The 13,866-nt window shown below is 38.5% G+C and overlaps 1 protein-coding gene across 1 annotated transcript in view; it reads right to left on the bottom strand.

The window, feature by feature from the left end:
• Window positions 1-366: 366 nt before the first annotated feature.
• DBX2 (developing brain homeobox 2) overlaps window positions 367-13,866 on the bottom strand; it is a 36,722-nt gene continuing 23,222 nt past the window's right edge. The window contains exons 3-4 of the mRNA XM_025930520.2: window positions 8,730-8,917; window positions 367-2,712 (exon numbers count right to left, since the gene is read on the bottom strand). Coding sequence (XP_025786305.2) covers window positions 2,383-2,712; window positions 8,730-8,917 — 518 coding nt within the window. The 3' untranslated portion in view covers window positions 367-2,382. The remainder of the gene's footprint in view (window positions 2,713-8,729; window positions 8,918-13,866) is intronic.

Raw genomic sequence — 13,866 nt, 5'->3', positions numbered from 1 at the left:
GGAGCCTCTGCTGAGCCTCAGAGCTTGGGGTGAAACCCTGGGGGAAGATCATCTAAGCACCAATCAACCCACATCTAACACCTGGGTCATAAGATGGCCATGAAGCAGATTGCTCTCATTTGATCTTCAAATTATCCTCCAGAACCATTAACCATAGGTAAGCACTTCATAATTTTTAGCCATGAATGATAAGAAAAAAAAAATTTTTTTCATTTCACTTAAACACTCCTATGGGACTATTGTCTATAGAGGCTTGATAGTTGAAGGTTTCTGCAATTCTTTACTTTCCTCAAACTTCAAAGTTAACAGAGAAGAGAATACCAGAAAGAAAACCATTCCCCAAGTAAGAGATCATAAAGTACAAAATGCTTCTGAATTTCTTTAATAAATCTTACTGTAATCCCCAAAACGTATGTCTTACTATGCATCCCATAAACTTGTGAATACATTCTACAGTGGTATGCACCCCCATATGGTTGGTAAGATTTCAAGATTTGAAACCTGATGGCCAGGGTCCAAACTCTATTCATTAACCTCATGACCTGGGGCCATCACCCTAACCACACTGCCTTCGTCCTGTCCCTTCTTCCTCATCTGGGCAACAGGAATGTTGGCAGTAACAATGCCTACTTCCTAGGACTATTGTCATGAGGACTGTCATGAATTAATCCACCTTAATAGGCTTAGCACACTCTCTAGAGCATAAAAAAAGGACCCAATATATGTAAACGAGGTTAATATTATACAAAGGAAAGAAACAATACTATAAATCATTTAAAGACGAGTTTTAAGTTTTAAATTGTTGTCAGCAGATCCCTGCTCCTACTTCCCACAGAGACACTGAGACAAGCTTCTTCTGAGAGGACTTTTAAGTAAAACATCTAGAGATAAAGACACAGGCTAGCATACCCCAATTCAAATTACGTTCACACAAAATAATTTCTTGATGCTGACTGAAACTGTTGTCTTCTAAGACATTACCTTCTTTAAGCCCGAAAGCCTCAAAGTCTATAACTAGGAATGTAAGCAAATTAGAAGCCACTTTCTTTACACAGATTTCTCACTAACAAAATTCCACATCATGAACTTCTAATAATGTTTCTTGTCCACAGATTAATAATAACCAAGTTCAAAACCACATCATTTCCTTTTTCTGCCTCATTTCCTTCAAAGTGAAACATAATTCTTTCTTGGACCTAGAATAAAAATTTCCAGATTAACTAAGCAAATCGTTACCAGAAATGCAATTTTATAATACTACTATTTCAGGATACTCAAAACACATAAAACATCTGTGTGGTGTCTGTTAATACACAAAAATAACCTAAAAATGTGGTGTATACCACCTAAGTGGAAAATTGAGTCTATAACTAGAAGTGCAAACAGAAATCCACTCTAGAATCCATCAGTATTGTGTTTTGAAGTTCAGTTGGGAACATTTTAAGAACTGTGACACTTCCTTAAATCTTGGCCAGAGGTCAAAAACTGCTTGGCATGGATGTTTCATGTGCCCAACACAGTATTTTTTAAATTATTAAACTCAAATATTTTTAGGTGGGCCATGCCCTTTATTCACTCATAGGCCCTTAAAGGCATTTTGTTTTGCAAACTTTAACTAAAGCCCATCCTTAGAGAGAAGAGATCAAAAGATAACTGTTAGTTAAATGGGTAACTCACTGATGTCCTAATAAAGGCCAGAGACTTGGAAAATTAAGGGTACTAACAGTATCATTCAGAAATTCTTATAGTTTGCTTGTTGCGTTAATTTTAAGTATATGCTTGCGGTGTATGTATCTAACAGTGGCTTATTCGATTAGGACAGCTGAGCTGAATTGTTAAAATTCAATAGCTAGATTCTAAAAGAAACCAGAAAATAGAGAATTTTTAAAAACATGTTCCTGTGATATGAAAATTTGGGCTAAAATCCAAATTTTACATTATTTTCAAGAAATTAATCGCATTCAGTCAACAGTTGGTTTTTCCTCAAATAAAAGGAAATGAATTTGCTCGATGCAATATTTAAAGAGGAACTAGCTCCTACTGATGCATTTCCATGAATATTTATATATATACACACATAGAGACACGCACATATATACACGCACTCAGAGTAGGGACTGAGCCCAACTATATAACTCTCAATTCTTTTCAGTTCCATTGTACTCTCTGGGAGATTCTATTCCACTTACAAATTAAAAATTAAGCCTGAGTCTGGGAGCCAAACAAGAGAACACTGGAGAGGACTTCCTAAAGCATTAGTTTGTGCATCACTCCAAAGATATTATGTTTTAGGCACTGATGAGGCACAAGCTAGCTGGCTTTAGAGTCAAAATATTATTAGTTAGGCGTCCTTTTCAAATTAACAAGGAGGAAGGCTTCCATTCAGACAGCCCCAGTAAGCACACCCTTGTCTCCAGCTTCTTCAGAACACAAATACAAGGCACCCTGAAGTGAATTTGCTTCTGGGGGCCGTGTGCCTGAACTCTCCTGGATCAGTCTTTCTGAAGGTTCTGGCGAATTCTCCCTCCATCTTGGACTTGAGTGCTGTTGGGAGACTTCCCAGAGCGAAGGACATGGAGAAGGGAACCCCAGAGCAGACCGCGAGAGGGGATCCTCTTGAAGGCCTACTTCTTGGATACACCTGTTGGAAAGCACTTCTTTCTCTTTGGAATTCCGCCATTTCATTCTTCTGTTCTGAAACCAAATTTTCACCTATTGACAAAATAATTGGACAAAACGATCACTTATTCCATGTTACTTCACTTCAGTATTTTAAACTATAATTTCTCCTAGTATACCCTTCTATGAAATACCTTATTATGACAGCCAGCCTAGCAAAGTCCTTATCACTTTTCACTGGGCTCCTTCAAAAATATCTGAGAAATTACTTTAGTATAATATCCACACACTTATGAAACAAAACGACTGTGATAAATTGGTTACATCCTACAAGTATGATGTCTGATTTAACTCTCAATAGTTTAAAACATCATTTAGGCAATGCTAATTTATTTATAAAAAGGAAATGCCATTGACTAGTAATAATGTTTATTTTGTGCCAGGTGTCAAGGCATGCATGTTACGCCGAATACATAACTTAATCATCACAGTGAATGCAAGAAGTCCTCATTTCACATGTATAAAAACTAGGGTTCAGAGTGATAAACCAGTTCAAAGTCATAGAGCTAGTAAAATGGAAGCACTTAGAACAGAATCCATGACTGTGCTACTCCAGCGCCCAGGCTCTTATAACATTTACATTTCATCAGGAACTTCTAGAAAACTAAATTAAGAATACATTTTATAATGTTTTGATCAATTCCAGGCTTTATACAGTTTCCAAGTTTGATTACTCTAAGGATTTATCAAACTTGAAGAATTAGGCTCAATAAACAGCAACCAATTGTTGTACTTATGATAGTGGTTTCTAATTTGAGCCATATTCCACCTCACCCTACCGGAGTCTGTCTTTACTACTAACTTCTGTCTTTATCTGCTACATAGTCAACTGTGCCTGGTCAGAAAACTTCACAACAGGTTTCCTGACATCTCAGAATCCAATCACATTATTTTCCTGAGCATTACACTGCATCTTTACATGAACAATTTAGTGGATTTCTATTTTTAAAACAAAAACTAGAAAATTCTACATAAAAAAAAAATCATTGAAGTATTACCAAGTATTTCTCCCAATGAAGGAAAAAATTGAGATGGTCTTTTCAGATTGGGAAAACAATTTCTTCATTCTTTCAACCTGACTGGCAATTTCAAAATGGCTACAAAGAACCTGACCCCAGGCAAGTGAGTCCAAAAGACTGCCATCTCAGTTACAATCCTGTGGTTAAGGCTTTTCATAAGAAAACAGTACTAATGTGTACATACCAGAGCATTTGGTTCTATTCATGAACTCATTTATTATTTGTGGTGAGCATTTACTCCTAGAAAGCCTGCCAAGTATTTCTAGTGGGCTTTCACTAAGACATTTATTTGTGTCCACTGGTGCCACATTCATTATTTTCTTTTTCCCGTCGCTTTTCTGCATATCAAGAGTTGTTTCTGGGTGATATCTCAGTGGAAAAAAAAAAATCAAAAAAGTTCCTTCACAATCAACAGTATTGAAACAAAGGTACATATTTGGGGAAAATCATAAATGAAAAGTTCTACCTCTCAACAAATACAAAAACAATTTCCAAATGGATTAAACAGCTAAACACAAAAACAAAAGTATAAAAGTTTTAGAAAAAACTAGAAGATATCATCACAGTCATGGAGAGATGAATTTTTTTTTAAGCATGACATAAAACATTAAGGCCACAAAAGAAAAAAAATAGAGCTGACAATATAAAAATGAGAAATTTCTGTGTAAATAAAGATACCACAAACATGAAAAAGCCACAAACTACTTTAAAGAATTAAAACCAGAGACTCAAAGAGATATTTGTGATCCATGTTCACGCATTATTCATAATAGCCAAAAGGCAGAAGCAACCAAAATGTCCACTGATGGGTGAATGCATAAACAAATGTGGTATATCCATACAATGGAATATTATTCAGCTTTAAAAGGTAAGGAAATTTTGACACGTGCTACAACATGGAAACCCTGAAGATATGCTAAGTGAAATCAACCAATCACAAAAGGACAAATACAAATGATTCATTTGAAAGTACCTAGAACAGTCAAATCATAGGGACAGAAAGTGGTGGTTGCTAGGGGCTAGAGTGAGGGAGAAATGGGGAGTCACTGCATAATGGATACAGAGTTTCAGTTTTACAAGATGAAAAAAGTTCTGGAGACTGAAGGTAGTCATGACTGTGCAACAACGTGAACTAAGTACCTGATGCCACTAAACTGTACCCTCAAAAAAGGTTAAAATGGTAAATTTTATGTTATGTATATTTTACCACAATGAAAGAAACCACCAACTTGGAGAGTCTGCAAAGGCTGTAACAAGAAAATGTCACTAACTATAATATTCCAACTATTTTGATAACAGCTACAATAACTGCTACAAATAATACAGATAATAGCTAAAAAGTGGGAGCAATCCAAACACCCACGATGAGGATGGATAAACTGTGGTAAACCGTGTGATGGAATACTACACAGCCATGAGTACCGATGAGCTACTACTGCTTGCAAACATGTGAATGAATCTCACAAACATAATATTAAGGAAAAGAAGTCATATACCATAGCATTTGTACCGAATGATTCTGTTTATATAAACTACCCCCAAATAGGCAAAACTAATCTATGTTGTTAGAAGCCATGATAGTGGGTAATCTCAGAAAAGGAAACAGTAACCGGGAGGGAATCTGCAAGGGACTACTGGCCGGTGACAGGGTTCTACTGCTTGATCTGGGTGGTGGTAACACAGATTATTTGTCCTCTCCTTCAGAAAATCAAGATATATGTAGGAAATAATCCCATTTTTATATATATTTTTTAATTTACCTATTTATATATATTTATTTATTTATATTTATATATATTTATATTTATAAATATATTTATATATTTTATTTATATAAATATATTTATATTATTTATAATAAAATATTTTTATGTAATTTATTTATTTATTATTTATTTATTTTATTATATATTATTTATATAAAATATATTTATTTATATTAAATATTTTTAATATATTTATATATATAAATGGGACTATTTCCTACATATCTTGATATATCTTGATATATATAAATATATATATTTATCTTGATAAAGATATCTTTATCTTTATTTTATCTTGATATATTTATCTTGATATATCTTGATATATATATAAATATATATATTTCCTAGGGAAAGGAAGCAGTTAAGGAGAAACACATACACATGCACACACAATTCTGGGTCTCAATTCTAGGTCCCTATTATAAAATCAAAGTAGATTCCTCACAGGGTCCCTGTGAGGATAAATGACATCAAATGTAAGGACACATGGTAATCATGGTGGGTTTGCGTTCATTTATTTTAAAGATAAAGATAATACATGGTTCATCAAAGAAATTCAAACAAGAGCCATTTATAAATGACAGTAGTAAATGAAGGAGTTGGGTTGGAAAGGGAGGAGATGAGTTTTCATTTTTAACTTTACCAATTTCCCCTTTGTTTGAAATGCCATGTGTTAATTGTGTAATTAGATGTATATGCAAAGAAGAAAATGTGAAATTACTTCTGAGATGTTCACCAAATTCAGTGACATAAAAAGTATTCACTCCTCAGGCACTTGAATTTTAAAAACTATACAATCAACTATGTAACACTATACACCTGTGAATGAGAACTAGACGATAACATACAAACAAGGAAAACAGTTTGTTTTCTTGGAATGGACAGATTATGGTCATCCCCTCGTAAATATTCTCTGATATGCCTGCTGCATCCCCTTTCCAATAGTCTGTTCTTAAGAAGATGATATGTACTGGGGTGCCTGGGTGGCTCAGTCAGTTGGGCGTCCAACCGACTCAACTTTGGCTCAGGTCAGGATCTCATGGTTCTCAATGTGCAAATCCCACACTGGGCTTTGCACAGATAGCGCAGAGCCTGCTTTTAATTCTCTGTCTCCCTCTTTCTCTCTGCCCCTCCCCGCTAGTGCTCGCACTCTCCCTCTCTCTCTCTCTCAAAAACAGATAAGCATTAAAAAATTAAAAAAAAAAAAAAAGATGACATGTACTATCAAAGATGTTCACATGGTCTCAGAGCACTGTGAGATCAAACCTAGCCACGTTTCCTGTTTTAACACTTACTTCAAGTTCTGACTCAACCTCCCCAACCTGCAGTTTCTCCCCTCTAACTCTGGAGACTTTTATCCATATCAGTGAGACGCAGGTGGGTCCTACTGAGCTTCTGTGCCTCCTTAGTCAGGCCCAACGATTTCTCTAAGGATGAGAGAGTTCCATCGCTAGACTCCCCAGGGGTATAGGGACCAGTCATATGGCTGTCCTCCCCAGACATGGAGATTAACATAAGGCTCCAGAGGGATACGTAACTTTGAGGACCACTGACCTAGCTCCTTTATTTAGCAGTATATCTAACCTTCCAGGTGATGTCTCCTATGTTATTGTCTCATAACATAGGAGACAATATTATCTGTTATTATCTAACTGTTCATGACCTTCTGCTTCATTTTTCCAGCTGCTTATATAAATTCCTGAGTGTGAAGAGTGTATCTCAATCAGTCCTTATCAACACTCCTTGCTGCCCACTTCGCACAGTGTCTCGCACGCAGCTGATTTATCTATCACATACACAGAATGGCTCAGTGACATAGAATTCCTACATTTGTCCCTGTTTTTGAAGTGAGAAACTGAGGCACAGAGCAGTCAATTAAGGTTAGGGACTCATTAGTATCACACAATGAGGAAAGCACAGCCTGGCGGATGCAGGCCAATTACACTCTACCACACCACGTAATGCTTCCTACAACTAGAAGCAGTTGGGAGTGGGGGTAGGGACAGATCACTTCCCTAGGGAAAGGAAGCAGTTAAAGAGAAACAAAGAAAGAAAGGTTAAGGAGAGTTTCATCCAAAAATAACTGGTTTAATAAAATCCAAAGTTAGAAACCAGGTCATTTGTACCGAGGGAAGAACAGGTGAGCACAGTGGTTAACACAGAGACTGTGGGGGCGCCTGGGTGGCGCAGTCGGTTAAGCGTCCGACTTCAGCCAGGTCACAATCTCGCGGTCCGTGAGTTCGAGCCCCGCGTCGGGCTCTGGGCTGATGGCTCAGAGCCTGGAGCCTGTTTCCGATTCTGTGTCTCCCTCTCTCTCTGCCCCTCCCCCGTTCATGCTCTGTCTCTCTCTGTCCCAAAAAATAAATAAACGTTGAAAAAAAAAAATTAAAAAAAAAAAACAAAACACAGAGACTGTGCTAACAACTTCAGTGCCTTGAAGCTAATTCAAAAAATCCAGGTGGATTGTAGCCTTGCATCACAAAAGCCAGCTTGGCAGATGGACTACCTGCTACATTTCAACTGCTGCCATCCCTCTTAGTCAAGTGCCTTGTGCAGTGAACATGCGGCACAACCATACAGGATAGCACCAGGTGGAGGAGAACACAACTCCAGAGTCAGGTAACCTGGAGTGAGAGCCCAATTCCCAAGCAGCTTCACTACGTGACATCAGACCTATCTGTGTTCACTTCTCTACATTTTCTCATCTAGAAAATGAGAATGATTACAGTGCTTATTTCACATGGTGATTATAAAATGATTAAATAGTCCAATACTAGTGGCTTAATGTACAAGAAAGGCTTGTAAGTGTTGCAACTATGAAACTACTTTACTGTGCTTGACATAAGCCCAAAATGCAGAGTAATGAGATCTAGTTAGAGATATTTATGAGTCACACATTTGGGAATGGATTTGGGATTGGAAATGAAGAAAAAGGGAAATCGGTTCCTGCTTTTGTAGAACATTACATAGTCTACTCTGAAACCAGAGCAAACAATTAATGATACAAATGCCACATCCTTAGTGTTTCTCTTCATTTAGGAAGATTTAAGCATGCAAAAACCTAGACCTCTCAGCAAATGGACCTATTTCCAAATAGGAATTGTGATATGTATTTCCACCCACTAAAAAATTGCGAAAATCATTTCAATAGCACTTTAGGGTCCAGCACCATACCTAGTACGACAGATATTTGCCAAACGCATGGGTTTCATTGTATTCCTTCAGAAATCAGGAGCATGGACATCTTCCTGCTCATTAGTACCTGTGATTCCTTTAGCCCCAAGCTGATGGCAAGTTTCTTTCGGTCTGTTTTGCTGATATATTTCTGCTTCTGAAACATTTTCTCCAGAGCCTTTCTCTGATCCTCAGAAAAAACAGCTCTTCTTAAAATACCCCGCCGAGCTTTGGAGTTCGAGTCCTGGGTCAGGAGGGACAGCACATTCTCTTCTCCTAGAGGGGGAAAACATATACAAAACCTGGTTAGCTTTATTAGTAAGGAGAAGTCAGTCTGCCTTTCCCAGGACAGCATCTTCCTTCTCTGTACTATGGCCAAACACTCTTATCTCTGAACTCTGCACACTTTGAGCAGTGCTTCTTCCATGTTTTTGGTCATGGACTCCATTGAGAATCTGATAAATGCCCTTCACTCCCCAATGAGATAAAAGTACATCTGCTCGCCCTCCCAATTTGGGTGCCACGTTAGAAAGTCCATGGTCCCATGGGGTGCCTGGGTGGCTCAGTTGGTTAAGTGTCTGACTTCAACTCAGGTCATGATCTCATGGTTCATGAGTTTGAGTCCCGCATTGGGCTCTGTGCTGACAGCTCAGAGCCTAGAGCCTGCTTCAGATTCTGTTTCCCTCTCTCTCTGTGCCGCCCCCCCACCCCCGACTCATGCTCTCTCTCTCTCTCTCAAAAACAAACATTAAAAATTTTTAACGTTTTCTCTACTTCTTCATTTATTTATTCATCTGTTTTCTCTCTCAACAAAGTTTGAACACTTACCATATTCCAGGCCGTCTGCTCAATGCTACACATTGAGAAACAAGATAAATATATTTTATTATATGCATTACCTGTAAGATTTAGTGGAAGGCATTTATTTTTATTTATTTTATTTTTAACTTTTTAATACTACTTATTTTGCAATAAAATAAATAGCTTTTGAATTTTCAGTATTGTTCTTTTCTTCCTTTTTTTTTTTTTTTTTCCAGAGAGAGCACACGCAAGCAGTAGAGGGAGAGAAATTCTTCATCAGGTTCCACCGGGAGGGCCTAGCATGGCCCAATGCAGGGTTCGATTTCATGACCCTGAGATCATGACCTGAGCTGAAACAAGAGATGGATGCTCAACCGAATGAGCCACCCAGGTGCCCCTGGAAGGCATTTACTCAACTAGCATCACAAATGTGAGGATGTATTCCTAAGGAGGGTGCCTTGGGAGCACAAAGCAAGGGTCTGATCTTAATTTGGGATGTCAAGGAAAGCTTACAGGAGTCAGAGATGTTCAATCTGAGAAAGGAAGTTTGGAAGACCCCTAATCACCACCACTCCCCAATCCAAGTGATCATCAACTCCTTCAGGTCAGAGATATTTACTACTTTTTCTGCCTTTTGCACAACTGGTTCCCACCCTCTGAGAGTTTCCTTCATCATTCACCATTTATTCATTCATTTGGCTTTCCAGCTGTGATAGGCAGAACAATGGCCTCCCCAAAGATTACATACTATGTATGTTCCCTAGAACCTGTAAATATGTCATATTACATTACAAGGGAAAAGTAAGGTTCCAAGTGTAGTATCAGTTGCTAATCAACTGACCTTGAGATTAGAAGACATCCTGGGGTATTCTAGGGTATCCAGGTGGGCCTAATGTGATCACAAGGGTCCTTACGAGTGGAAGAAGGAGAAAAACAAGGAAGTCATAGTCAGAGATTTACTCTCTCTGATGCTACACTCTTGCTTTGAAGATGAAGGAAGTGGCCACAAACCAAGAAATGTAGACGGCCACTAGAAACAGGGAAAGGCAAGAAACAAATTCTCCCCAAGAGCCTCCAGAAGGAACACAGCCCTGCTGACACTTGATTTTAGTCCAGTGAGACCCATTTAAGGCTACTGAACCCCATAAATATAAGATAATAAGCTTCTATTGTTTTAAGACAGGAGATTTGCAGAAATTTGTTACCACAGCAAAAGGATACTGATACCTGGTATCAGACTAACTGAGCTTATTTGAGGAAACCAGACACAGCACATGGTCCCTGCCCTTAAGGAGCTCACCTTCTCATGGGAGGACTAACACATGAACACCACAGCAGAATATAAGCACCAGGGGAGCAGGGATTCCAGTTTATGGCTATAGCTGGTATGCATTCTGCTGCTTAATAATTATTTCTTTAAAAATTTTTTTTTAATATTTGTTTATTTCTGAAAGAGAGAGAGACAGAGTGTGATTGGGGAAGGGACAGAGAGAGAGAGGGAGAAACAGAATCTGAAGCAGGCTCCAGACTCTGAGCTGTCAGCACACAGCCTGATGCAGGGCTTGAACTCATGAGCCGTGAGATCATGACCTGAGCCAAAGTCAGATGCTCCACAGACTGAGCCACCCAGGCGCCCCAAAAATTACATCTAAATAAAAAAGCAAATGAATGCCTTAAACCCTAGAATAGAATGCTCTATGAAATTCTCTGGTATCACAAAGGAGGAAGTAATCAGTTCAGAGAAAGCAGGTTGAGCCAAGTCTAAAAGAACAATCCAGTTCAAGAGAGAAAGAACCAAGGCCAACCTAAGCAGAGTGACTGCATGTCTAAAAGCACTAAGGCACACCTATAAATACAGAGAACAAACTGATGGTTGCCAGAGGGGAGAGGGGTGAAGGGCTGGGCAAAATGAGTTAAGGGGAGTAAGTAATACAGGCTTCCAGTTATGGAATGAGTAAATTATGAAAATAAAAGGCACAGCACAAGGAATATAGTCAATGATATTGTAATAGTAATGTATCGGGACAGATGGTAGCTATACTTGTGGCAAACACAGCATAATGTATAAACTTGTTGAATCACTGTGTTGTACACCTGAAACTAATATAACCTTGTGTGTCAACTACACTCAACATTTTTCTAAAAAGCATTAAGACATGAAGGAATAAAGTTTATCTGAGGAAAAGTAAACAGTCTTCAAGGCTGGGGAAAGGCATGAAGCAGCAGGTGCAAGCTGGCACCCTTATCCAGCCTGCAGATGGGCTTTGCTGGTCTTAGAATTCTGATTGAGCTGTCCACATTTCACAACTAGGAGATTTCATGTGAAGTCCAGGTTTCTGACATCTCTTCAAAGGGAACCACACTAGGCTCACCTTCCCAGAAAGTAAAGAGCTACCAGAGAACACAGCAGGTGCCCCCTCTTGATGGAACATGTGGCCCCCAGTCTGTCACAGCCTCACCCAGCTTACCAGGCTCTTGAAGACATTTGGACCTTTGACATAGAGATTAGAGTGGAATGGGGCCAGGGCATAGAGGATTATAAGAGTCTGGGACATTATCCAACAGTAGTGAAAATCAAGAGGAGATGTTTAATCAGGGTGTGACATGATAATGATAAACACACAGTACTCTGTACCATTATATTTACTCTGTGTTAAGCCACTGACACACATTAATTCATTTAATCATCCCAACCTATGCCATCAACATTACATACTATTATTTTCCCCATTTTACAGATGAATAAAATGAAGATCAGATAGTTTAAAAAACTTTCTCCAAGGGCACATGGCTAGGGTTTCAAACCCAAAACAACTCATTTCAAAACAAAGGCTCCCAACCCTACACAATATATTCTAACACAATGTGACTTATATTTTAGGAAACAAGTGTCAACAAATGAATAAATCTTGTCAAATCTCCTTCTGCAATATGATACTTCCTTTCCTATTGGCTAAAAGATTGCAGATCATCTCCCAATGTGTCTCTCAGCCCTGGTTTATATCTCATTCTGGTTCCTCCTCACATTGCTAGAAGGACCACTGGCCTCTCCCTCTTTCCTTCCAGCTCTGTTACACTTGCATCTCCTTAGAAATGCCATAGCTTCTGGGATGTAATCCAGCCTAATTCTTTGCAAAGGTCTGCTTTTACTGATGCTCTATCCATCCATTCTATCATGAGATCTTGGTTAGTTTTCCATCTAGAGCATCATTTCTTTCTTTTGCCTGTCACATGCCAAGGCCATATCTTGAAGTCATGTTTTGACAACTGCATTCACTATTTCTTTATCAAAGATTTAAGTAGCTTTATGAACTCTTGGTCAATAAAAAAAAATATAACTCAATATGTTCTTTTTCTAAATGCTCTTCTCTGAATTTTTCTTGGTATAGAGACTATGGAATTGGCCCTCCTGCCACAGGAACTCAACTGTTGGGATGATGTCTCTCCAGCACAAAGGACTTTGAAATATGAGATACAGAAGAACTGGGCTTGGATCACTGCACTTACCTGTATGACCTAAAGCAAGTCACTCAGCTTCTTTCAGCTTATCTTACAGGGTTGCTCTAAGGATTTGATGACATAATACAAGAAAATTTCAGTGCCTAGCCCACAGTAAGGATCCCACAAATCTACCCACTTCCATTTGTTAGATTTCATTTGATTCTTTTTCTTAAAGTTTATTTATTTGGGGGGGAGGGTCGGGGGGGGAGCACAGAGAGAGGGAGACAGAGAATCCCAAGCAGGCTCTGTGCTGTCGGCACACAGCCCAATGCAGGGCTCGAACTCACAAACCATGACCTGAACTGAAATCAAGTCAGATGCTTAACTGACTGAGGCACCAGGTGCCCCAGATTTCATTTGATTCTTCTAAGAACCATATGGCACAGACATCCTCTGTATAGATGAAGAGGACCTTGTGAATCAAAATTCTTGGCTCCTTCCTCTGGCCCACACTGTTTCTTTACTCAGATGTTACAACATGTCAAAATGGAAGGGAGGAAACACTTATAAAAGCCAGAGTTCCTGTCTGTGACTATAGGCTTCTGACCCCTGTCCTGGGCCTGTCTGTGAGCCTGACTACATGGTATCTCCCATACAGCCTAATAACTGTGTCCTCAAATTTAGCATGCCCTATCACTTGATTTTTTGATTCTGGCATTTTTAATTTGTTAATGTATATAATCTATCATTATAATAGCCATATGTATTAAAAATTGGGGGAAAAACTAAATATGCAAAGGTAAAGAAATGTATATGTATATTATACTATATCCACTTGGTGAAATTATTTAAAGAACTATGAAGATCAAGCAGCAGCAAAGAAAATCTGCTTTAATGCGTACGATAAGATCCATACTATGTTTACAACTAGATTAAAATGCAGGGGAAAAAAAGACTGAAAAAGCAAAAATAAATACTAAAAT

This window comes from Puma concolor, chromosome B4 (genome assembly GCF_028749965.1).
Source record: "Puma concolor isolate L17-30 chromosome B4, mPumCon1.1.hap2, whole genome shotgun sequence".
Lineage (NCBI taxonomy): Eukaryota > Metazoa > Chordata > Mammalia > Carnivora > Felidae > Puma > Puma concolor.
Note: the sequence above shows the minus strand (reverse complement) of the source record. Positions and strands in the feature narration are given on the sequence as shown.